This window comes from Hoplias malabaricus, chromosome 17, assembly GCF_029633855.1.
Source record: "Hoplias malabaricus isolate fHopMal1 chromosome 17, fHopMal1.hap1, whole genome shotgun sequence".
In the NCBI taxonomy this organism is placed as follows: domain Eukaryota; kingdom Metazoa; phylum Chordata; class Actinopteri; order Characiformes; family Erythrinidae; genus Hoplias; species Hoplias malabaricus.
The window spans coordinates 11,866,158-11,892,539 of NC_089816.1; the positions used below are offsets into that span (position 1 = coordinate 11,866,158).

The 26,382-nt window shown below is 39.1% G+C and overlaps 1 protein-coding gene across 2 annotated transcripts in view; it reads left to right on the forward strand.

Moving 5' to 3' along the window:
- Positions 1-21,573, forward strand: part of macrod1 (mono-ADP ribosylhydrolase 1) — an 84,939-nt gene extending 63,366 nt beyond the window's left edge. The window contains exons 6-11 of one of the 2 annotated variants that reach the window (XM_066649576.1): positions 9,988-10,109; positions 12,017-12,047; positions 14,877-14,950; positions 17,728-17,809; positions 18,538-18,573; positions 19,769-21,573. In XM_066649576.1, the coding sequence (XP_066505673.1) occupies positions 9,988-10,109; positions 12,017-12,047; positions 14,877-14,950; positions 17,728-17,809; positions 18,538-18,545 (317 nt within the window). In that variant the 3' untranslated portion in view covers positions 18,546-18,573; positions 19,769-21,573. The remainder of the gene's footprint in view (positions 1-9,987; positions 10,110-12,016; positions 12,048-14,876; positions 14,951-17,727; positions 17,810-18,537; positions 18,574-19,768) is intronic. The other variant, XM_066649575.1, reaches the window with a different exon arrangement.
- Positions 21,574-26,382: the final 4,809 nt, after the last annotated feature.

Here is a 26,382-nt window from a genome sequence, read left to right on the forward strand (position 1 = left end):
TATAAACTGTTTTTTTTTTTTGTTTTTTGTTTTTTTGATCGGATTAATATAGTTATAGTACAGTAATTGTAAACTTACCAAATAATTTTCAGAAAGTGTTTTTCTGATTCAAACTGTGTGCCTCTAAACACACCCATAGTTAGCAGTTTTTTAATAGTAGCAAAAATGCTGTTTACAAACTGGCTAGTTTTAATGAACTAAAACACAATTCAGCTCTGGGAAGTGTTTGTGAAACTTTTAGGAATAATTCTGGAATTTGATTAGGCAGGAAAGCCAAAGATTAATGAGTGGACTTGGAGAGTACAAGTGCCTCAGGACAGGGTTAGAGTTTAGTGAAGGGGCAGGGAGTTTTATAGCGTCTTGTAGTGTTTTTGTTTTGTAGAAAGCCTCTGTTCTTTGGTTTAAAGATTGGTCTGGCAATTGCAGTGGGGTTTTAAGGGCCTTTCTCTGTGATGGCAGGCTGATGTGTGGGTGGCTGTTTGTTCTCTCTCTCTGCCTCGTGTGTCTCTCTGTGTGAGGTTGAGGTGTGTGTGTCTGTGTGCATTATGCTGTTTTGACTGCTTTATTTGGAGAGCTCTCTGTGTGTTTGTAGCATGCACATGTGACTCCACGTGCCTTGTGCCTTTAGTTTTGAGGGGTGGCAGAGTGTCTGTGTATTTGTGTGCCTCTGAATGTATGTATGGACACCCCAGTGTGTCTGCATGCGAGTGTCTGTGTATAATGCTCAGTGGTGGGTGGTACAGAGATACTATTAGGTAACCACAGATGACTCCAGGTGTTTGAGCAGGAAATAGATGCAGAAAAGAACAAAGTGGGGATAAAATACAAAGATGATACACAGCAAAACATGGTCTAAAGGGAAAGGGCCAAATAAGGAGAATGCAGCAAACAGGTGGGCAGAATGTGCATCCAGATTGCAGCCAAGAAAGGCAAATCTTTTAGCGTAATGGCTTATTACAATACGAAAATGGAAATGAGGAATGGTGGGTGCAGTATCATTAGTGAGATTTGCCTTCATTTCCGGACAATTGTCTACACCCCAGTCCTTCCCCTCAGCTGAGCTAAGAGTGTTTTTCCGACCGTAGATTTTCATTTCAATTTACCACATCCCATAACCACCCCTCCACAGAGTGCATCGAGCGTAGAGCTGTTGCTGTCCATCTGAACCACCTGAAAAAATCGAGTTCAGAGACAAAAGGCTTGTTTCTTCAAATTATGTGTTTTGATGATTTTCTACAGAAATTAGTTGAACATGTCCTCTACAGAAAATAGTCCTCTCTGCTTTCATGCATGAACCATGAGCAAAAATATCACATAGCACAGCAAACGGTGGCAGCAGCTCTTGAATCTGAATTTAATATCTGCTTTGAATTTAATTGTTTTTTGTTTTTTTTTTAGGGATTAATTGAACAACTGATTAGTAAATTGGGACAATGTTTTATATACAATTGTTTTCCTCTTACTTGTTATTACTTGTCTCCTGACTGAACTAAAACAAAAGACATGTCTGATCTCCGTACTCCATGATAGGCCACTGTAAAATGTATTCCTTACCAGAGGCTCAGGCATAGAACTGAAATCCAGCTAATGCCAGTTAGCATCTCCACAGAATGCCACACAACTCTACACTCTCACCTCGATCCAAGCCATCAGAGAAAGTGTTTTATGGCGTAGTTTCTCAAGTGGCTTCATTCTTCCCTCCCCTCTCCTCATTTTTTGATAGAAATGTAGTCTGGTGGATTTTTGCAGGTTTATTATTAATCTATTATTGGTGTGAAATATCAACGTGGACTGAACTGAAAAACTGATGTGGACATGCAGTTTATATGTCATCAAAAATAATGAATATATAGTTACAGTCACCCATGCTCCAATGCAGAACTAAAGCAGCTGACATCAGATGCAGAATCTGGCTATAGTTTGGGGGGAGAAAGAGAGAGAGAGAGAATTTACATCATTATTATCACTCATGCAATGAATATGTAAGGGAAAGAAACTGATGAGTGCAAGCTCCATGGAGCTATGGAGGGCATGAGCAAGAGTGAGAAGTGTGAGAGCTCTATAGGGTGAGTGACCCTGTGGATGCGGGGTGTGTGTGGGGAACAATATGGGTACAGTCCCTCTGCCCACCTGTGTACCAATACAGACCTGACCAGGGATTCAGCCGAGCATACAAACAGCAACCATCGCTATGGCAGAGAGAGGGGGGAGCGCCTTCATCAACACAGAGACACACACACTCTCACACACCACACACACATTGTCTCTCTGAGGTCTCATTTCCCTCAGTGGCCAATTAACACTAATTAAAATCCATACAGGCCAAACGAACACCCGCTTTCCTCCCTTCTACTCAGACTAATCCTTTTTTCTCTCCCTCCCTCCATAACCCCTTGGCTGTCTCTCACATACACAATCATGTCTTTTCTCCTGTGTCTCATGTGTAAAATGTGCATATACTTAATACTTCTATAGTATGTTACTACTGGAAACAAGTACCTCCCCAAAAATAGTCCTCCCCAGGGGTGAAATCTGGCGAGGAACAGGAGTTGAAGCTAAAGAGGCATTCATTGTGATATTCGCTATGCTTCAGAGCTTAGTGGATCTAGCCATGTTGCCATCGAACTGTCAGTCACACTCTGAAGAAGAGAAAAAATTAAAGGGAAAAGGAAGAAAAAGAGGAGGACAAAACAAGACGAGAGAAAGCACAGGAGTCAGGCGCCTTTTAAGCCTTTCAGATGATAGTTCCGCCTCCTTTCTCCTCGCCTCTGCCTCGTTCCTCTCCGTTGCCTTTTTTAAAATCGATGCACCTGCTCAGTGTGTGGGTCAGAAGGAGTCAGGAGGAGCAAAGGATGGATGGATGGGAGGAGGAGAAGGAGGATGAGTGGGTGAAAAGAGAATGCTGAAGCGGCCACACTGCCTGTTCTCCTCTGAGGCTTTGTGCTCCAGGAGTGGGCCTCCCTTTGTGCTGGACAGCGGCTCTGCTCCTGCCTGCCGCTCTGCTTCACTGACCACCAAATGGGCAACGGAAAAGCCAGGCTGTCCAAAGTTTTACTGCGCGCGCACACACACACACACACACACACACACACACACACAGAGAGGAGGAGGGAAGTGTTGTGTGTAGTCAGTCTAATTAACGGAGTTGCGCTTAATACCTTGCAAGAGATCCGAACATACATCCTGAATGTTTGTGGTTGCCAGTTTATGCAACATCTCCTCTGAGTTAAAGAAAATTAAAATATATTTTGCATATTTATTTATTTATTTATTGTTATATTTATTTACACTTATATAGCGCCTTTCTAGACACCTAAGGATGCTTTACAATCAACAGAGCACAGAACACCATTCCTTTCAACATTCGATGCACACACACACAGGCAAGAAGCAGCAGCCAAACATGCACAGCGTACTCTCGACCAGGAACGATTGTCCACCTGGAGGACTGCATCGGGCACTAGGGCTTCACCCAGGATGGAGCGCCAAGCCATATCTGGGCATACACACATTCACTCACACACATACAGCCATTCATTCACATACACACTCATTCACTCACACCAGGACAGTTCCATATACTGCAGTTACTGCTTCCACGCCTCTGTGAGGGCTTTTCATTTCATGTTGGAATATTATAGTCAGGGTGCAGAGAAATTCCACTTCAGCTCATCTCAGATGTGTTGAATGGAGCACTACAACTCCAGAGAATACCGTTTCAATCCCCAGTGCCTGGAGATTTTTACCACTCTTGCCAACACTTAGCTTTGAACATGGTGGGCTTAGACCCATGTGCTGCTTCAGGGCAAGTAGCTTGAACCTGAAAAAGTTTGTGTGGACAAGTGAATCTCTGTGTCCACAGTTTCCTTCTACATTACCCGTAAAACATCTGTAGCAACGGTATGAGGGGAAAATCCAGTAGAAGGGTTGCAACAGTTGCTAGACAATAAAAACTAGATATTAAAAACTGGGGTTATTTAAATATAGTTATGAATTGAAAAGCCACATATGTAAATTATAATTTGCATATGAATTGAGTAAAGAATACAGTGTAAAGTGTCATTCTGTAGACTACTTTGCTGTGGAAAAATGGTATTAAATTAATGGATTGGCCTCACCACTATTCACTGTTCACATTCTTAGCTAAACATGTAGTTTATATTTACAACCAGTGTCCATTGTATCAGGTCTACATGCTGTAGATGTGCTTTGTAGTTCTATTACAGATTGTAGCATTAGTTTTGTTTTTTGTTAACCCCCATAAAACCACTACATAAAACTGAGTGGTCAGTAATTCCCAGAACTGCAGTGACAGTTAGTCGTGTGTGTGTTGGGGGGGAGGGGGGGCTTGCTGTTTGGATTGGAATGCTGTAAATTACTGACCATGTATTTTTATTTCTTAGACGACACCATAACAGAAGCTTCTCATGAGCTGTACTCTAGAGTAACATACACTATATATTTATTTTTCTGTGTAATTTGTTGTTGAGGTTTGATCTCCATTTCTAACACACTAGGCCTTCTGGATGTGAATTCTCCTCTGTTCTCATGCAGGTTTCGTCATACAGCTCTGTTGTTCATTCTGTACAAATTACTTTTTCCTTTTACAGCTTCATACTTTTTTGCTAATTGTTTGAACCCTGTGATGTTGCCTAACTCATGTATTAGATTTATTTTGGGTTGTTATTCATTACTTTTCAGACAGGAATTAATGGTAGGTTTTCATGCAGAACAAAGCTCAATTTGGCTGATGACTTGTTCTAGACTGCACAAAGCTAAAGCACTGCTAACCATTAATTAAGAAAGGAATTAATAGTTCCTGAGTCTATAATATCAGTTGTGTGTGTGTGTGTTTGGCTGTAGGAGATTGCAGAGTGTGTGTGAAGAGAAAACAGATGTGTGAGAGGAGAAGGCAGTGGGGTTAGGGCATCGTGTGTGTTTTAAAGGGATAAATGGTGTGCTCCTGTAGGAGTTGAGGTGTGTCATATAGAAGAGAGAACAGCTTCGTAGGAGCAGAGCAGTGAAGACCCTCTGGGTTCAGACTTCTCTCACCTTACACTCACACAGACCTGAAACATGCTAATGGAGAGACGGCATAAAGAAGGCCCACATGTGCTGTATTCTGTTTCTCTCAGACACACACACAGCACATTAGCCTACAGCCATTAAAAGCCACAGGGGAGAGACTAAATAATGGAAACGCCACATGACAAAACGGTCTCATTTTGAAGTGACAAAATAGCAATTAACAAGCAATCTGCACATTTCTCTTAATGTTACCCATTACCAGTGTTTTTTTCTGTTATAAAAGGGCATTCTGAAATTAGCACGTTAGGTTCTTGCGTGTTTATACAGCAACAGAGTGCACATGAGCTTGACAGTGAAGAGCTCAATGATGTCTGAATAAGAGGCTTTAGCTTGCAGTTAAAATTAGACTTTAATGACATTAGATGTGAGTTTATGGTGAGAATTACTGAAGGCTGGTGTTGGTCAGTAATTGAACATTCATTGTGTAACGCAGCTACAAAGGAGTGTTGAAATGCACCGCTGCCGTATGGTGAGATGAATCTTTTACAGTTTGTTCTTCAGCTCAGTGTATAAGAGTGAGCTGTTCCTGGATAATTGTGAAATGGTGCCAGTAGTTTTATCAGTAGTTTTCTCAATTTATCTCCAGAGTTATGTGGGGAATTAAATCAGATTTTGTTTCCTGATGCAAACAAAAGAAAAAAACTTTTAATACCAAAGCACTTGAGACAGTTTACATTGTTTTTTTCTGAAATAAACCAGTATTGTTGACCATGATGGTGTATGTAATTTTCCACCATATCATTTCTCAGCTTCAGCTAGATACACAGATATTTGTTTTGAAATACTTTCTGGTTTCAGGCGTTTGTGTATATGGTTCCTTTGAACACCTCTAAGGTTCTATAGAAGAATTTGCATTTTCTGCCTTTTGTAATCCAGTTAATCCCATTTGCAAATATAAACCTGTCAGTCAATACAACCATACTCCGCATCTCAGATGTCAGGTTTTGATTTCTTTGGTTTCTGGTGCTTTGTTTCTTCGTTTATGTCTGTTTGCTTTTCTCAGCTACATGACAGTTATGCATTGTTTCAGACAGATTTTGTTGAGTTGTCTCACAGTAATTTTTGTAAGATGTGACTCCAGAGTAGAGCTTGATTTTTCTCTGAAAATGAAAGATTGAAGTGTTGTTAATCTGTTAGGAGGAATCAAAGCAATGAGAAATTAAAGTCACTAGCCTTTGATCTAAGGAATGTTCATGGGAATGCTATCTGTCAGAAAGTGTCTATTCTCAAATGATTCCTTCCACAAGTTCATTCATTCATTCATTATCTGTAACCGCTTATCCAGTTCAGGGTCGCGGTAGGTCCAGAGCCTACCTGGAATCATTGGGCGCAAGGCGGGAATACACCCTGGAGGGGGCGCCAGTCCTTCACAGGGCAACACAGACACACACATTCACTCACACACTCACACCTACGGACACTTTTGAGTCACCAATCCACCTACCAACGTGTGTTTTTGGACTGTGGGAGAAAACCGGAGCACCCAGAGGAAACCCACGCGGACACAGGGAGAACACACCAACTCCTCACTGACAGGCCCCTGGAGCTGTGTGACTGCGACACTACCTTCCACAAGTGTTTTGTATTATTCTTCAGGTGTATACTTTAGAATCACTGTGCTTTCTTTACAAATGACATTTTTGTATGTCTTAGGTTTATCCAGTTTTTCAATGTGCACTCACTCACCGAAAAAAAAAAAAAATTTCAGTATTTATAGTTCAATTAAATCAGTAGCACATCAGAATAAATTTTGTTAAACTCTTATCAACATAAGTAAAATATTTTGTACTGGAAAAATAAAAATGCACATTTACTGCTAGTAAATCAAACCTACTCTTAAGACAAGGAATTGCATACACTCCTATTTGGATTCTGCAACTCTCACACAGTACTGTGTCCTGACCAATTGAAAAATGGCATGAAACATTGTAGAGTAAGAGATGGACTAGAGCCTGTAAGTGTAGAACACCACAGTGCTCCTGTGTGGTCAGTGGAGCTGGGAGAATGCACAGTGAGTGTAGAAACAAGGAGGTGGTCATAATGTTATGTTGCTGTACAAAAAGCAATACAATTTAATTATTTCAGTTGACTTCCATTTTCCACATTTTAACACCTTATTTATTGTAAATGTGGTATTTCTGGAAGTGTATGCTTTTAATTTGGATCTCTCTCTCTCTCATTCTCTCTCTCTCACACACACACACACACACACACACACACACACACAAAAGCACAATGAAACAGTGGAAGCTTGTAAGAGAGTTCCGTAGTTCAGCTCTTTTCCCCCCTGGGCTCTTGTCCTTAAACATGCTTTAACCTTTAGCTGCACCTGGGGGCACACACACACTCACACTTTTTCCCCGTTTCCGCTCTTTCTGTCTGTCAGCCCCAACACCCCTTGCGTCTCTCTCTCTCTGTGTCATTTCACCATGTTTCAGTTTTTTATTCTTTATTTCAGTAGGTAAACTACAATATGTGTGTATTCTCTCATATAAATACCCCCCAAGAATAAAGGAAGAGAGGTCAGAGTAGCAGGTGGCAGACATGCTTAAGCACATAGTTCTAGTCAACATCAATTGGTATCCTGAGGCATATTTGGACAGACACCTTTTTGGTTCCTGCTACACACCCTTTAATTTTGTCCAAAGTAAAACTCTGCACTCTTCAGAAGTAGGGTTCGTTTTTGGTTTAAGAATTTGTACTGTGTGTCTGTCATAGATGTCTCCTCTCATTTTCAAATGTTCTTGTCTAGCCTCACCCCAGTTAACCCATACTGATACATTTAAATTTAGGAATTCACTATACACTGTTCTGTTGCTTTTTTTATGAAACCATACTAAAGATATAGTAGGTATAGTGTACTCTTATTGCTCTTACAGCAGTGAGTTCTGCATAGTTTAGTAATGACTAGTTAAATTTAGTCAAGTACACATACTACAAAAATGTCTATACATATATTTTCATTTTCAAATCATAATACTTTTAATTCTACTTCTATTTGGGAGAAAATACATCCATTAACTAGTCAGTAATATTCTCTGATGATTTTTGAGTTAAAGCATTTTAGACCAAACATATTTTTAAGGACCAGAAAAGAGCTGAACAAACATCAGGTTCTGTGCTCATAGCTGCTAGATTTATTGTTGCTCAGTTTTTATGCAGCTTTTGAGCTGCCACCTTTTGTGTTGTTAGTCAAGTCATTTTTGGAAATGTTCATTTATTTAATGATTGATAGATTGTACCAAATGTTCATTCACAAAGCCACATGAGATCAGTTTTCATAAAATCTGATTGAAACAATTTGAGCCCAAAAAGTGACGATTACAGCCATTTCCCAGAATAAGTTTTAAAATGTTTCTGTAGGTTTATGTCATTTGTGAAAGGCATATGTAGATACTGTGTAGCTTTATGACTGAACACCTACAGTAAATGGGACAGGATGGTGGCTATGGTAAGAAAGAGAGAATGAAAAGAGCAGTACTGCTCTAAGGTGACTCAAGGGAGCAATTTCAGACAGAAAATGAGCAGGTTGTTTAAGGACAGACACATGTCTAAGGGCAGAGAGGTTTTAGTGAGAGAGAAGAACAGCTGGCCAGTGGTTTAAAGATGATAAATTGGTGCAGGGATTGAGATAATAGTTTATGAAGAAGAAATATGATTATATTTAAGAGTGAAATCCTCTGTACCTTCACAATACCTTATTCATTTTTTTATGTCAATGATATGCTAAGTATGCAGTACTTTTTAAAAATTAAAGACCATTATATTATTTAATGGTAAATCTCAAAAGCACATCATTGATATTTAACAGATAACTTCTCAAAAGCCTCAACAGCTCTACACTGTTTTCCAATTTTAATGTGTCTGCACTTTCCACCTTTTACTTTAGTGCGTTTCTGTTTTTTGGGGGAAATTAAAAACCCTATGACTTTACTAAATGGTTTTATTAATCAAATTATATGTAGCATATAATCACTTACTAATAACAAATAACTATCTAGTACAGTGATGTATTTGAGAAATACTGCAATGTGGAAACTACTCAGTACTGTACAACACTACTTGGAGAAGTGTGGAAAGAGAGAAAGATCAGTGTAAAGTAAGAGTATGAAGTGGATGACCTGAAGAGAGAGATGTCTAGACAAACTGAAGGGATGTTTTAGTGTCTGCTAGAAAAGTGTGAAGAAACAACAGGAGCGGATCTGTGAAATACATTTTTGCTGTTCCATTCTCCCTTCAGTATGCCTCTTGTCCTTGTTTTAAAACTGCTGAATGTGTGAGTGATACACTTTAGCGGTTTGTTTACATTGTGTCAAACTGAAGTGACTCTGGAGAGTGGTTACTGAGAAAAAGAGAGAGTGCTGAGGGAAGAGGAGACTCCTGCAAAAGTGTAAGAGGTGAAATGTTGAGTGAATGTGTGTAGGGAACACTCAGTCACTGATTTAAACTCGGTACAAGCATAAAAAAAAGTGAAGGAAAAGTCTGCAAATAGATTTCCTTTAACCACTCATCATTCATTCAATCCGTCTCTTAGGATTAGAGTTTATCTTTAATTTTGATATTTGTTGGTATTATTATATGAATTAACATCATTTGTCACATACCCCTTGTGATAGACACCTCTGTCTACAATCATTGTTCATTTTAGGCCTGGGACATTGGGCAGTGTAATGTTAGTGGATGATGGTATTTTAAAGACAATATCAGGGTCCAGGAAAAGACTATGGGGATTAGGTTTTCCACAGGTTTAGTCCTTTTATCCTAGGGATACATCTTGTAGTTTTACAATTACAGCTTGAAGTCTTGATTATAATAGTCTCTTTTTATGCAGATACAGTATAGAAAGTGATCATTTTTACAGTTTATCTCTCTCTCTCTCTCTCTCTCTCTCTCTCTCAGATGTGATTCACACTGTGGGGCCAATTGCTCATGGCTCTGTAGGTGAGAAAGAGGAACAAGCACTCAAAGACTGTTATTTTAATTGTCTGCACACAGCAACTGAGAACAAGCTCCGGACAGTGGTGAGAGGAAAACGCTTTTTTCGAAATCATGTTGTGCGTGTGCACACACACACACACACACAAACCATCACACAATGAAACTATTAATACCTATACAGAACCACACAGAACCAGCTGAGAGCTTTGATTAGAGTTGTTCTGACGTCATAGAGAAGGTCTATTAAACGCCTTAGTTTTTTTCTGCCTTTAAGGAGCAGCTAAAATTTATCAAATAGATCTAGGGTTAGTGTGTTACACCAAGATTCTGGCGTAGTTGATTTATATTAAAAATCAGTAAATCAGATGCTGTAAGGAAAAATAAAAAGCCTCCGTGTCTATACAGGCAACAAGCCTGTAAAAACCCATCCAATCATTTCACTTGGGGTTGAATGAAATGATTGGATGGCTTGCCTGCTTGTGTATAAAATCACCCTGACCCCAGGTAGGTACTCTGCAAAAATGCTTTGAGGCGCACCTGAAGAGAGACACCTGAAGGCTTAGGGAACGGCAGAGAGCGTTACAATTGCATGCACTGCCATACAAAGAAAAGGACAGTGGGAGAAGGCTTGCAAACAAAAAGGGAAAGAAAAAACTACTCCAGCTTTAAATGCATGCATTAAATTGTAACAAATGTAAAATATCACGAAATGAAAGACATTCAATTTAGAGCACTGTGGGAAAGGAGTAATATAAACATGTTTTTGGTAATGAATATGTTGCACTACTGCAATTGTTGCCCACTTTGTTGCACTAGTAAAACTTTAGGTAATCAAATATTATGATGCATATTTGGTATGAAGAGGTTGTCCTCTGATATTTTTATATATTTTTTACCATAACAGATTCTGTTACTTGTTCTCCATCATTTTGCCAACACTTGAATAACTTTCCCGTACATTTCCTGTAGTGCCTCACTCAAGACATTTCAGACTGAGCTCATTTTATAGAGTGGGCTTCATCACCATATCTGAGTCCGAACAAAGACCTCCACCCAGGGCTTAACACATTAACATAAGCTAACATATGGTTTCCAGTTTCAGGAAAATGCATGCACACAGAATGTATACCTAATCCTTGATTTCAGCACGCACCTCATTTCTATGGCTTAAACGCCTTCAAAACACGTCACTCAGACACTGTTGCCTTAACAACCTTTCAGTACCGCATATATCAGCATGTGTTTAAAAAGGAAAAAAAAAACACAAGAACAAAAGAAAACACAAGCAGACAGCAATCACATGAGCAAAAGTGCAGCTCTACAGCTGAGCTTTGAGGTGTAGGTTCTGTCCATTTTATTTATTGAATCATGAAGAAACAGGCAAGCCTTTTCAAAGGTCACTATGTACTTAAACACCATCCACTGAAGTCATTCCAAAAGTTAGAAAGGTTTTTGAATGGGGCTCAGCACTTCTGTGGTTCTGTGTAATATGTGGCACCTTTTGAATTTACAGAAAGTGCTGAAAGATTTTATATGGTTATTTGGAAGAAACAATTTTCAGTTCACATATAAAAAAAAGCAACATACAGCTTGTGAATTGCCTGTAGAGGAGTTTGACCAATCAGAAGAAACCAAACCCCCATGAGTTGTGTGACAAACCACACCCCAACCCTTCAAAATATTTATCATGCATCTACATTAATCCATATTTTTCAGAGGCTCTGTCAAAGTAAATACAACTGAGCAAATGCATGATCTGTAAACATTCTTTTAAGAGAATTGCTTAATTATAACTGTTTGTTGTTTTAGCTGTAAATAATGTGTGCACAGTTGTGTTTGTGTGTTAGATGTTTAACTGTGGGTGTAATTAAGACATCAGCCCGTTCTGAATATTTAATTGCACTTGCACATTTTTGTCTGTATGGGTTTTGTAGCTGCAACTTTTTTAATATGTATCCATGTATCTTTTTCTATTTAATCTGTTTTTCAGGCTTTTCCCTGCATCTCCACTGGAGTCTATGGTGAGTGGAAAAAATACCACAAAGACTTGATTGACAGGACATGTTGAATGTTTTATTGTTACCTGCTGGCCTTTATTTTTATTTTTAATCAAGCGTTGCATTTTTAGCATGGTCTCTATGTCGAGTTCACATAGCATTCACACTGATGTGTATAGAATTAAAATGCACCTAACTAAACTAGAGCAACTAGTCCTCCAAATCGATTATAAAAAAATAGTCGGCATTGAATTTCTGTTCGACGAATTGACTGTTTGGTCACTTGTTAATTCCATAGTAACACAGATAAACATAATCTGTTAGTCATCCCCATTGAAAATCTGGGCAGATATTTTGATGAGGTGTTCCAGGGGATATGAACAGACAGAAGTTGTGAATAGTACTTTAATACTGTGGACTATCTACAAACTTTGAGGTGGGTGGCATGAGTGAGCAGCAAAATACTGCCAAGAATCAAACTATCTGCACTCCTAAAGTTTATTTCTCAGCTTTCAAACAAGCTGCTGCATTAAACCTAACTAAATCTAACACTAGACATTGAAAGGTGTCTACAGAAAAGAATACAATCTCTGAGTTTCGGGACTTGTTTTAATCACAATCAATAGAGAAATGGACCTTGGTTTGGTTTACGCTGGTGAAAGAATGTGAGCAGAGAGACACTTCTACATGGACAAAACAGTGATACTCGCTGTATAAAGCAGCTGGATCTAAGTGAATTTTCGATGCTGTGAGCTTTTATATCCTTGAAATAAATTCGATTTTACAGTTATTTTTTGGAGTTTTTTCTTTATAAAGCACTTATAAAGTGCTTAGTAACAAAGTGCCTTGGCTTCACTGGTCTCCCAAATGAACGAAATGGAATGTTGATTCTAAAAAAGGCCATTCTTAGATTTGGGATTTATCTATATAGGTTTAACCAGAGCCGAAGAGAAAATTCTGTTCACCACTCTGGGTTCTACTTGTGTATCCCTGGCACAGCAACACTATCTGAGCACCTCTACAGCAGGCCATATACCTTCAAAAACAAAACCCAGCCTTATCCCAGAACACGTGACATGTTAACATTTTTCTCTGTGACAAGAAGTCCTTTGCATAGAGGAAGGGTTAGTTGAGGATAGGAGAAATGGGTGGGAGTGCTCTTCTCTATCATCTGCACACTATAAACTAAGAACCTCTGCATGGAGCAACTCCAAGTCCATAATTTGTTAATAAAAGATATATTTAATTAAATGTGCTGGCTAATATGAAACTGCATTTTATATTTTGTTTTAATGCATTTACAATTAATCATTTAAATAGTTTAAATTCTAAATTAGTTTAAAACAGAACATTGTCTAAAGCAGCGCAAGTGCCTGTCCATGAGAAGTGCCATTGTGTTTATCATTTATATTCACTATTTTAAACAGATCATTATTAAATACATTTCATTATGAAGTTTTCAAATAAAAAAAACCTTAATCAGTTAAACAGTTAATCGGTTGTCTAAACTGAGCTTGTGCATTTTATTAATGGTTTGTTATGTCTTCGGATATTCTACAGCAATAAGCCATCAAAACTGCGTTGTTGTGCTTTTCTCAAAAGCATCTCAAAGTAGGGGGAGTTTACAGTGAACAGCACAGCTAATATCACAAAACTGAAATATACAGTGTGATATGTAATATAACATATATCTGATTAATGTGCGTGGACATGTCTGTGTATGTCAGGTAAAAGTGGAATTAAAAGTTAAAGGTCCCCCCCCCCCCCTTTGAAGCAACATGCTGTCTGTACAACAGCACTCTTAGCAATGTTCACTTAATCAAATGAAATCTAAGAATGTGTACTTTTGGAAGATTATGTCCAGTTGGTTGATGTAATAGTTTTGTAATACATATGATGAGATCTGTGGTAATAGCTGTAATATGGTGCATACATTTGTTCTTAATGACCGAATATCCATAGCATTTCTGTACAGTGAGACCTAATTTCTTTCAGGAATAATAGCAATGTATATCAGTTGCGGTACCATGTGGGATTATTTAGATTAAGAGAGGGATTAGACACTCAGATTAAGAGATTAGGAGTGAAAGCATGTCAGGGGATTTTAATCTCTACGTGTCATGATTAAGGTCAGACACACTGTTCTTCAAAAACACAATTTGATTTATTTTTCCTCCAAGATGATGTGAAGGAGCATGATTTATTTATAAGCACCCATTATATACTGTAAGAGCAAAACCCTATGCTGTTTTAATTAAATTTATTTAAGTTAAATTTCCATTAGAATTTTTGTAATGCATGGACCAATAGAAATACATCCATCATTATAGGGTGTCTGTACACTCTGCAGCTACTTTGGCCAAGCCTTCTGGGCATTTTTTTCTCGCTTATCCAAGACCAGACTCTTAGAAATGAGAACTCTAAATGGAAACTGAAAGCCATGTTAAAAGTTTCAAGAACCTGAAAAAAAAAGTTATATATCACATGAAGAACTAATTTTATCAGCTTTCATGGGCTATTGTACCTGTGCATATCCTCACAATAAAAGAGGACTTTTCCCTCCTGTGGCTGACTGCCTCTCTTCACCGACGGGCAGGATTCTCCCTGTGAATAAGACGCCATGTTTAGATCTACAAATTTCCCACTCATTTTTCAAGCAGTGAACTGTAACCTATTTCTTCATAATAGCTCTAACAGCACTCATTTATGAATGTTTTTGAAGAATGTTATGAAGTTCCATTTACACAAAGTTACCGTTTGTATATAATGAGTAATTGGGTGTTGTTGTGGTCCATTAATCTAATGTGTGATGTTATTAGGGCTGTCTTATGGGGTGTTTTCTGTGTGTTAAAGGATATCCACCTGAGCAGGCAGTGGAAGTGGCTCTGAAGACAGTGAGAGAGTACTTGGAGAAACACCATGCACAGGTGTGTGTCTGTGTATTGTTTTAGCAGGGGCTGTTATTGTTTATTGTTGAACACTAAATAATGTTGTGATGGTACTCACAAAGGGACGTAATATTTTCAGTCATCAGTCAATACATCTGCACATACACAGTAAATAAAAAAACACAAAAGTAATAGGGCTTTGTCTGTGTATTTGAATGCACAGATTTTACAAATGTACGATTTAAAGCCACTACTGCATTCTAATTTTACAAAGCAATGTTGATAATGTATAATTACCATAGCAGCAAACCATTTCATATAGTTAAAGTACATGTTTACATTTCAGGATTAACATTACACAGAATTTTGATGACTAATATGGAAATCACTCAACAGAACAGTTCTTTGCCACACAGTATGGTGGTTAATGAAGGAGGTTATTTGTGGTGACTGCAGTTTTTATTTAATTGCATTTCTAGGAATCATACAGAAGATTCACACTCATTTAAAAAATCATAATTACTCTGTGTTGTAACATTGATGGTTGTAATGGAATACATACTGTATTATGAATTAATTATAAATAACCAGACCTATGCTAGTATATGTACTGGTTTGAACACACACACACACACACGCGCACACACACACACACACACACACACCAACAGATGAGTCTTGAGATTGAGAGTAGGAGGCAAAGTGATAGTGAGGTAGATTTAACAGGTAATGAAGCATCAGGTACTGTGCATGATATTTCCTCTCTCTGTTTTTTGCCATCTCTCTCTCTCTCTCTCTCTCTCTTCACCCCCCCCACCCCACCCGTCCTGTCCCGCTGATGAACTGTGTCTACGTGTGTGAGCTGACTTGGTGGCACCTCCTCTTATGCTTCAGAACGTGTGCAGTGACAGAGACAAGCTAATTACAGAGTCTTAATTAACCAGTTTCTTCTCCCCCAGCCCCTTTCCACCACAACACACAGAGGGAGGGAGGGAGGGAAAGAGGGGTTAGGGAGGGAGGAAGTAAGGAGTGTTAGCTACTGAGGAAGAGGGAAAAAAGTGAGGGAAAGCGGAAGTGACAGAAGGGCATGGAGAGAGACGGCATGAATAGAGGAGAGAAAGAAACAGAGGGTTGTTATTTGCCAAAGGAGAGGAAGCAGAGATGGCAGTAGAGGAAGAGAGGCAAAGCACATACGACATTTCCACTGGCGAAGAGCAGAGCAGGCTGAAGTGTTGGGCAACAGAACTATGATTAGAAACGGGAGCAGCCCACCTGCCCTCAACGCTGTTGTCATGGAGATGGGGGTTTCAGAATGCTGGCGTGGTACAAATACAAAGTCTTTGTTCTAGGGATTGGTAATCATACAATGAAGATATGAATATAAATTAAAAAATGGTTTTCAATATTAATGATATACACATGAGGCATTTATGAAAGGATTATATCATTAGATTCACCAGTTTTAGCAGCAATGGTTTAAAGTTTGAATAATTAGTACCTTGGTGCAGTCATTGGTGCTGTGAGCCTTTTACATGGTCAACAGGGCAAGGAGAAACGGTTAGTTCTGTACAGCATTAAAGTGTTCTAAATAAACCAAGCTCAAACTGATTTTCTCTAAGCTCAGTCTGCCTTAGTTATTCTTATTATGGCTGATGAACCTTTCAGTCCAGCATGGGAACGGTTTAGTGTTTAGCTGGTAGTGGATTCACACTGTGAAATATCTAGTAATTGGCATACATCAAAAAATCTCTTCAAATATGCATTAAAGGCAACATGCACAATATCCTGATCTCAAGTAGGTAATAAGGATAGAAGCTAAATACCTTTTTTTAATTCTGACCAGTGCTATGAGAGAGCGATAGCAGATACATGAGAGTAATCTACAATTTCAAAAGTTTCTCAGAGTCAGTTACACAGATATACATAAATTATATTTTAAGAGGCAAAGCAGTTACAAGAGACAAGTATCTTCAGTGCTGAATACACAGAGTTAAACAGTGTGAGGATCTGAGAAGAATATTTTTGTAGAAGAAAAGCATAAGCAACACATCCAACAAGAGTGGTGTTAAATCACATTAATGACACAGAAAAAAACAAATCGACCAGAATAAGTTATTTATTTCAGGGTCCAGTATGTTCTTCAGAGTGGATGCTACAATATGAGTGGGTGATGGAAACCTTTGTAATTTATAAACTTGTCATTAAGTTGTAAAATGTGAATAACAGTGTTATTATTAAGAAGAGAAAGACAAAGATAAAGAAGAATGTTTTGAATGAACCCAACACTCAACTCAAAGCTGAGATAATACTCTGTTCTAACTAAAGAAAATTCAAACTACAGAAGTTCCTGTTTGTGTTTGTATATATTCCACACTTAAGGTCCAGCTCGACAATTCTGGAATCTGATGTTGAGGGAAGGACATGTGGGTCACACTGCGATTAAAATGCAAAGGCCCAGCCGCTAGACGTGTTTGTTTGTGTCAGAGACTGCAGGGGTGAAGGGTTTTTCTTGGGTTACAAGGTTTGGAATAAATGAGTTCAAAGCTCTGTTACTCTTCTCCGTCTGCTCCTCACAGCCACACGAGTGTGTGGAGGCAGAACACACTTCTCTCCTGCAGTTCACTGCTGAACTGAGGTAGTCGTATGAGATTAAATTATTCTTTTCATTTGCTTGAATTGGGTTATATTACTCCATTTATCTCTGGGCTGAGAGTGTTATTGGAGAAGGTCTGTTTAGTATTCTCTCTCTCTCTTTCTCTCTCTCTCTCTCTCTCTCTCTCTCTCAGTGCTGTTGATTTGTGTTTGTGTCTCCTCAGATGGACAGGGTCATCTTCTGTGTGTTCCTGAAGTCGGACGAGGAGCTGTACAAGAACAGGCTGCCTGCCTACTTCGCAAAAGGTGTGTGTCTCTCTCTCTCTCTCTCTCTCTCTGTCTTTCTCACTCTCTTTTGTTAATAAACATTCTCTGTCTCCCTCACACAGGCTCAGGCCCACTTTCACATAGACTTACTCTTCTGGCATTTTCTTCTCAGTCGTTCTGTCACATTAGCTCACTTCTGAGATTTTCTCTCATAGTCACATATACTTGCTCGTTCTCTCGCTCTCTATCTTTGCCTCCCACAGTCACATATGCTCTCTTTCTCACTCTCTCTCACACACACACGACCCTGTCTCTCTCATCATCTAAAACACACACACATATACACATGCGCTGTGCTCCCAGTATCTCTGCTGCAGGCCTTTTTCCAATGACACCAGCCAAAAGTCACTCTCAGCCCCACGTCCATTACATCACAAAAAAAAGACCTGGCTTTTTGTTCTCTGCATTGATTTTTTTTTTTTTCATCTTCTCATTGTTGTCAACATTAATCTATTTTGATCAAGCATACTACATGCCATGGGACAGAGCTGTCACTTGTAATCATCCATAATGTAAGTCCATTAGAAATCACCCATGGTTATTTTTTGCTTTCTAAATAAATCCCACACTCTCTGTGGTGTAGAAAAGAACAGCGTTCAGTGTACCAGTGTATTTCGGCAAAAACAGGGTTATTTAAGTGAATAACTACTATAGCCAATCAGCATTGCTTCCCCTCAAAACCTCATGTCTGTCCCCACCCCCTTCAGCCGGCTGACCAATCAGACAGACTGCTCTGAGGACAGGTAACTGGCATGGTGTGCAATAATGGCTGTTTTTGAATTTCGTGTTTGTCTCAGAAGTATAGTACTAGAGTATGTATTGTGGAAAAAGTCAGAGACCACCCTTCATTGATTTAATTTTCAGAAATGATCAAGTACCAGAAAATTGCTCAAAATCTGGAACATTAATGAAAGAAAGAAACAAACTCTTATCACCTGGGGCAAGACCTAGTACACCACCACCAATCCTGCTGATATTAGATATATATTGCTTAAAGATTTCACATTTGTCTTTGTCATGTGTTGGAATGAATGAGAGAGAGAGTCTCCAGAAAAAAATGGAAGCTGTAAAAAGACAAAATAATAACACACAAGAAACTTTAAACCTTTGAGGCTCTGGAAGCAGGGGTTGCACATCTGCAGATTCCACCTCCTGCATATTGGAAATATGCGAGTGAAAATTAAATTGGTTTCATTGCTCGCTTTGTGTCTCCTTCATTCACTACTTGTGTTGCGTACTAAATATGTACAGACTTCTCTTTCTTGTTATTATTCCAGAAACAATGCAATGAAACAATAAGTCATATAATATTTACAATCTATAAAGTTTTATATTTAGTCTGGAAATAATCTTAAGCATAGAGAAGGTTTGTGCATACTTTAAAAGCAAACACTACACCATTTTATATTAGTGACGTGAGCATCCACAGATTTTGACAGTCGCAGATGAAATGGAACCAAACCCCAATGGATGCGTTAGCTGTTAATGTTTTGTTAGTTATGCTTTTTAGTGGTGGTCTTGATGTGAATAAAGGGTGGTCTCTGATATATGCACAGTACTTTAGATTTTAAAATGTATGCTTAGCATTGGCAGTATTTTAGCTGCAGTGTTTACAGATAATTGTATGTTAATAGTTTGCAGTGCTAACAAACTAACACTGACTATATTAACATTTGAACAGTGAGCTGTGTCTCACAAATAGAATGTGATTAAAAAGGAAGTTTAATTGCTAGAATGTTTTAAGCCTATACTAACACGAATATTATTTAATTCTTTATTTTATGGAAATGACACCGTCACCTATTTTGAGTGGATTGATTAACAGGCCGTAGTAAACCTGCTCTTTGTTGCTGCCTCTCAGTGTGGGTGATGAGTGTGAGTTTGTGTGATGATTGTTTCTTATGCAGTGTCTCAGCTCGCGTTTTTCCTCACTTGCAGATGTGTCGTCGAAGAGCAAATTATGAGTGGATTTAATTGCTGTGGATTCTGAAGTGCTCCTCTGCTCCTGGGTCCCCAGCGTCTGCCCTGCAAGCAACACCTACTGATTATTTTTGAACCTACTGATTTTTTTTTTTTTTCTTCTCTTCCCCCCCTTCAACACTTAAGAAGTCCTTGGTTCAATTCTTAGTAAAGACCTTGCTTTCACGGAACTGCGATTTTGATGCACAAAATATGGTCTGCACTGAAGAAAACTGCCAACTCCTGTACTCTACCCACCAGCATGACGTCATTTATTTCACCACTTTTCCTAAATGATTTGTAACAATGTTAGTGATTATTCCTCTGTAAATCAGGAATCCATAAAATGTCTTTCCGATTCTTCCTATCTCAGTGGTGAACAGTGAGTATTTGACAGGGTCTATTCTTCATTTTATTCCAAATGTAGCTGCACAGAATTGTTACAGCCAAAGATATGATTTGCATGCCATCATTAGAATTACTGTAATTGAGTTTGAAGTTAAATGTGAATATAGCTCTCGCAGCCATCGGAAATCAGTTTGAAATTGGATCAACCATATTGTAAGCCATTCACAGCAGTTCTCTGAAGCAGAGGCCAATGCTTGTAACACTTAACCTTCAATGAAATTGCACTTTTTCTTCTTTTCCAGTGTACTTTGTCTGTCGCTATGATGAAGGATACTCATTAAAGCCCATTCCTCCTGCTGAATGAATGGCCGCTTTCTGCTCTTAATGCGACTTTCATTAATTACACTCGGAGCCTGTGAAGTAGCAAGAGGCAATATAGAACCAACAGAACGCTTCAAAGCAGAGCAAACGTATTGAAATATTGAGCTGGGATTGAATACACATTACCCAAAGCAGCTGTCTGAATAGAGTCATTCTGTTAATGCAGTGATCGGTGTTTCTCTTTGACTCTGCTTTAGGTCTTGGATATTTTCAAAATGGCATGTCCTTTATCATCAATTGACCACTCCAGTTCCTCCATTCTCCCCTCCCCCAAGAAGAGAACGAGAGAGAGGGAGGGAGGGAGGGAGGAGAGGAGAGTTTGATGAACTCATCTGCAGTAATGTTCATTTTTTAATAAGCAGTGGGAAGCTCGGATACTGTCATCAGATGAGCAGTGTGTAATGAGAGAAGTGAGGAAGAAAAGGAGGGAGGGAGCGAGGGAATGAAAGAGGAAAAAGCGCCGGAGAGTAATTATCCTAAATCGAGACTTCATCGCTGTCCCATCAGCACTTTCTCTCCCTCCCGACTCTCTCTCATCTTGTTTCCTTTTCCATCCCTCTTTCCGTCTTTAATTCCCTCTCTCATAACATCTCTCGTTCTTTTCTTTCTCTCAATCCCTGTGTTCTCTTGCTCTTTCGCTTTCCTTGCTTCGTCCATTTTTCTTTCTCAATCTCTCACTCCCTCTTGCTCTGACTAAAGAGGCAGATCTAAAGAGAGATACAGGGAGAGAGAGACTAGATTTCCAACCTTTTGCTTTTTTTCATGCCCTCTAAAGCTTTTCTTTAGAAAGATCTCATCTCTCATATTTTTTCTCCCCCCTCTCTCTCTCTCTCTCTCTCTCCCTCTCCCTCTTGCGCTCTCATCCTTTGGCTCCTGTTCCTTTTCTCATTCAAGAAATAGGAGATGAGGGTACAGCACTCAAATGATGTGAAGATGATCCCTGGGTTAATGGCTGCTTCTCTGTCCTTTCTCTCCCCATGACTTCTTCTCTCTACTTTTCTCTGTACAAAATTGTTTAAATAAACACATTTCTGGAGCAGCGGGTAAACATACATTTCTTTTCGGTAATAATTTAGAAAACATTATTTACGCAGAGTGTAAGAGCCTGAAGCATATTTTACGTGGGTCTTACCGCATATAAAGCAGTGTGGTGCAGATGTGTACAGCTGTGGTGAGGGAATGAGACTGCAGTTATTGGTTAAAGGTTGCTTTAGCTTTATTCATGACCAGTTTTCATTGATTCATTCATTGTCTGTAACAGCTTATCCAGCCCTTTTCTCCTTAACAATTAGTTGTCTTCATTTCCACATGTTGGTCTTCTTCAATCAGGAACAATGCCATCCGTCTGGGGAAGCTACCTGCTGACACGCCTGTGCTCACCAACGCCATGAGCAGAGAGATGGGGGAGAGTGGAACTGTTTCACATAATCAAAGGCCAATGCTCCTCTCTAGGACACACCCAACCAACTGTAGTGATGAGAAAATCAGTTCTCGTTATCACCAACAATTACCAAACCATATTTATAAAATGAATTATTTTTCTTTACCTTTATCTCAATATTTTTATGAAGAGCAGAGGCAAAAAGCACGATTGTGATCTGAGGAGTCGAGTCAGACGTGTTTGAATCTGTTATTGTATGTAGGGGACTTGCAGAGTGGGAGAATGGGATCTGTGGTCCAGCTTTAATTAACCAGGCTGAGAAAGTGAGAGAGCGTGGAAAAGGCAGACTTGATCAGTCTCAGCAGATGTGTGTGTTTGTCTAGGCTAGGGGTTATTGGTGTATGTGAAGGTGGTGGTGATGTTTATGGATGCTGATGGAGAGGGCAGTGGGGTGGTCTGGAGGGGGGTGGTGAGGATAAACTACTAGTGAAATGAAAATGGCTCTTTAGCAGAAGCCAGGACACTGCTGCCCCTCACAATCAATGTGTTGATTTACTACCTGAAAGCCTGTCAAACCGAGAGAGAAGTACACTCTCTCTCTCTCTCTCTCTCGGTCTGTGTGTGTGCGCACGCGTGAATGATTGTTTTCATACATTTTCAGTACAAACGTGTAAGAACACAGTACCACCAGCTGCCATTTACGTGATCAGCTTTTCTCAAGTTAATTAACTATGATTCCCAACTTTTTAATACAGTCTTGTTGCATTAATTTACACTGAAAGTTAGTTTCTCCTCTCTTCTGAGTGGTTTTATTCAAAATTGTATATGTTACCTGTACAACGTGGGTCACTACAGTTACGTGGTATATATTGTATCGTAGTGACAAATGGGATATACCTTTACATTTATATGTAACATGCACAAAGTCGTATAAGTACTTGTATGACAGTTTGCCACTTTGTATTTTTGCATATATTTACATATAAATGTATATATTGTACACACATGTACAAATGGTGGAACAATATTTCCTAGTCATTTTGGACCACTATGATCCAGTGACAATAAAACTGATGATTTTTTTATATAAACTCTAATTTCATGTAACACACATGCATCTGTCCCACCAACAGAGCAGTGTCTGTCTGTCTCTGACTCACTGACTGTCTTGGAGTGTCTCTCCCTGACCAAACTCTGCATGTTTTACCTGTGTGTACTTCACCCTGCAGAGCATCTGCTAAAATATTCATCATGTTTACAGTACAGCTGCTATGTTCAGAAAAGCTGTATAGATTTACTCTTCCTCGTCCTTCCTTTCTCTCTCTCTCTCTCTCTCTCTCTCAACCACTCAAGCACATATGTACGGAATCCAAACTGTTCTCAGGGCCTTGACTTCTCTTATCAAAATGGCATTTTCCCACCCAATGAGTTCATTTACAGAAGCACAACGCTGCTCTCTTGTGAATGAATGTTAAGGAGGGGAGTTGAATGGTTGAAGCTGATATACTGGTGCACTGAGGCTGAACTGAAGGCTAACTTGAAGTAGAAAGCACTGTAATTTCTACCATATAATTTCCGTAACACATGATGTGATCCATCTTATAAAGCCGTTCTTGCCTTCTCTTATAGCTGCGATGCAGATGTGTACAGCTGTGATAAAGGAATTTGGCAGTAGTTATTGTGCTGCAATAGTGTAAGGATTTTGGGTTTGTGTTTACTTCCTGGGTTTAACACGGCTTTGGTTTAAGGTGGTTTTCCAGGTGGAGTTTTATTTTTTAATTTAGTACAAAACTTCAGTCAGTTGATTGCCTGTTTTTTGTTTCTTTTTTTTAATGGACAAAGAAAGCAAAGAGATGCGAGTTCAATGCTTTCAAGTGCTAGATGGTGGTTTATTATTAGTAGTATATAGTGTTTTATTCTTATTTCTGTTACAGAAAAATAAATTAATATTTGCATTTTTCAATAAATATGAAAATTTATCTAACAGCATAATCATGATCTATTAGAGTATTAATAATTATAAGAAAAGCTGATTTATGGTTTGTTACTTGTTTTTGGAATATTGATCATTATTGACTTCGTATTGCAGTTTCAAGATAAATCAAGTATAGAATTTAAATGATATTAAAATACAGTCTTTACTTTGTTTTAAATTTCTTGTCAGTCCCCTCCTGTTTCCCTAGCTGAAAGTAAATCTGACAGCGGAGAGCTGTGGGCCTTTTTTCTCTGCACTTCACACTGAGACCTCAACAGCAGCGTGAATGGCTTTGTGAAGTGTTTAAAGCTCAGACGTGACAAGAAGCTTTGTGAATGTGGATCATACAAGCACAACAGATGCTGCTTTTATACAGTGTTAAATGAGGAGTGTGTTTAGAGCTCTTTCAAAGGTGTCATTTGGAGGATAAATGCTGGAACTTCTGCTCAGGGTTAAACTTCTTTTGTAATTATAAATCAATTAGTTATTCTCCGAGTGGAGTGTTGGGGAAGGTGAAAGTCACACAAAGAGGATCTTCATCCACAGAAAAATTGATTCTGAGAGAGTTCAGAAGTGACAGTATGGTATGAAGCATAAAGCTGCAGAGAGGTGTGTGTGTGTGTCCACGTGTGAATTTGATTTGCTAATTGACAGGTCAAATTCAGACACAAATACAGCTGCACTAATGTTAAAATGTATTATTCATAATTAACAGAAACATATTTCAATCTCTGAAAGAACCTGTTGGGTTAGGTTTATTTTCTCCAATGCCGCCATCTTATATAGATGTTAATAAAAAGGCTTAGATGGTAAACACAAATTCATTATGTGTATATACACACACACACACACACCCTGTTAATGCTGAACTGAGTGTAAATGTGGCCTGTGAGAGGCTTCAGCTCTTTTCATGTGATGGTGCTCATGTATGTAAATGTCAAGGAGTGAAGGTGGCTTTTGTCCTTTTTAATGTACTTCTTGACTGTGTGTGTGTGCGCACTTATACAAGTATGATTGAAAGGACAGGTTGTGTGTGTCAGAGAGAGAGAGAGCAAGCGTTTGAGTGCTCTCCCCTCACCCAGCTCGATTTGGTTTTATTTTATTTTTATTTTGAGTGTTTAATGTATTAAAAGGGCTGGGGTAATGAATTATAATCTTTAATGCAGCGACCGATCGATACTTGCACAAAATAAATCAGCTTTTTACTGAGAGCGTCAAAGCCTTTAATACACTAGGGGCGAAACCGGGAGGGAGGAAGTAGCGAAGGAGGAGTGGTGGGGGGGGGGTGACAAGAGTTGGTGATGTGAGGAGAGAGAGGGTGGGAGGGGTTAGATGAGAGTGGCTGAGATGGGTAATATTATTGGTGGCTATATAAGAACAGGCCTGTAGACAGTGTACAGTTCTAATGAATATGTAGGAGGTCAGAGGTCAGAACTCATCAGGCGCTGTTAGCAGCCGTGTCACTCTGCTCTCACCCTCGGAACACTCTGGGTTTTTTAAGCTCCAAACACAACAGGGACAGGCCCCAGGGCCACACATAAAATTCTCTCTCTCTCGCTCTCTCTCTGCGCCAAGGCCATGCCAACACTAACTGTAATAATAGGCCAAATTCTGAGTGATGGCTTGTTGCCTTGCTACTCACTAGGTAATTCAATCCATCTTAACAACACAGCAATGTAACCTTGACAAAACTCTTAACACACTTTGGTTTCTGTGAACTTCAAAGCACCTGTGCTTCTATAAACATTCTCAATAGCACCCTGTAAAACTTTTAAATCCAGTATTTCTGACTCAGTTGCAATTGTAGGGCCAACAGAATGACAGCCCCTGATTGTCAGTCAATTGTCAGATCCAGTATATCATCAATTCATAAACAAAATGGTTTGCACAGTGACGCATTTTGATTAATGTCACCATGACAACTGCATAATTCATGAATTGTATTAGCGTTCCATTTGTCATTTTTGACTTATGATTCAGCCCAGGATTTGTCAAAAAAAAAATCCTCTTTCCTCACACCCTCAATGTTTTAACTCCCCCCCCACCACCACTTCCTCTCACTCCCTTCCCAAATGTCAGAGTCTCTAAAGTGTCAGCTGCTACAGTGTGAGGCAGCCAGAATTAATTCTCCCTCATAAATATGTTGTTAGCATCACTTTGTGGGAGACGCTCATATTCACATTCACTGAACTGCCACAGACCCTGTTCACCAGCTACAGAGCAACATGCTGCCACCTAGTGGTGAAGGTCTGGAGCGTGACTATTGAGATGTGTTAGGGCTCTCATCAATTACTTTTGAAATCTGCAAATCAACAAAGAAGCTACAACTGTTCTCAGAGCAATGGACTGGCCACAAGATGACCCCAGATCTCAGCACGAGTAGCTGTGCTTGAAATTAGTTGGAATATGAGAATCAGGAAAAGTAAAGGTTTGTGAAAAAAATCTCCCTGTAGGTGTCCTTGAAAGACTGAGAAGTCACCCAATAAAAACACTGATAGCTGTGTAATA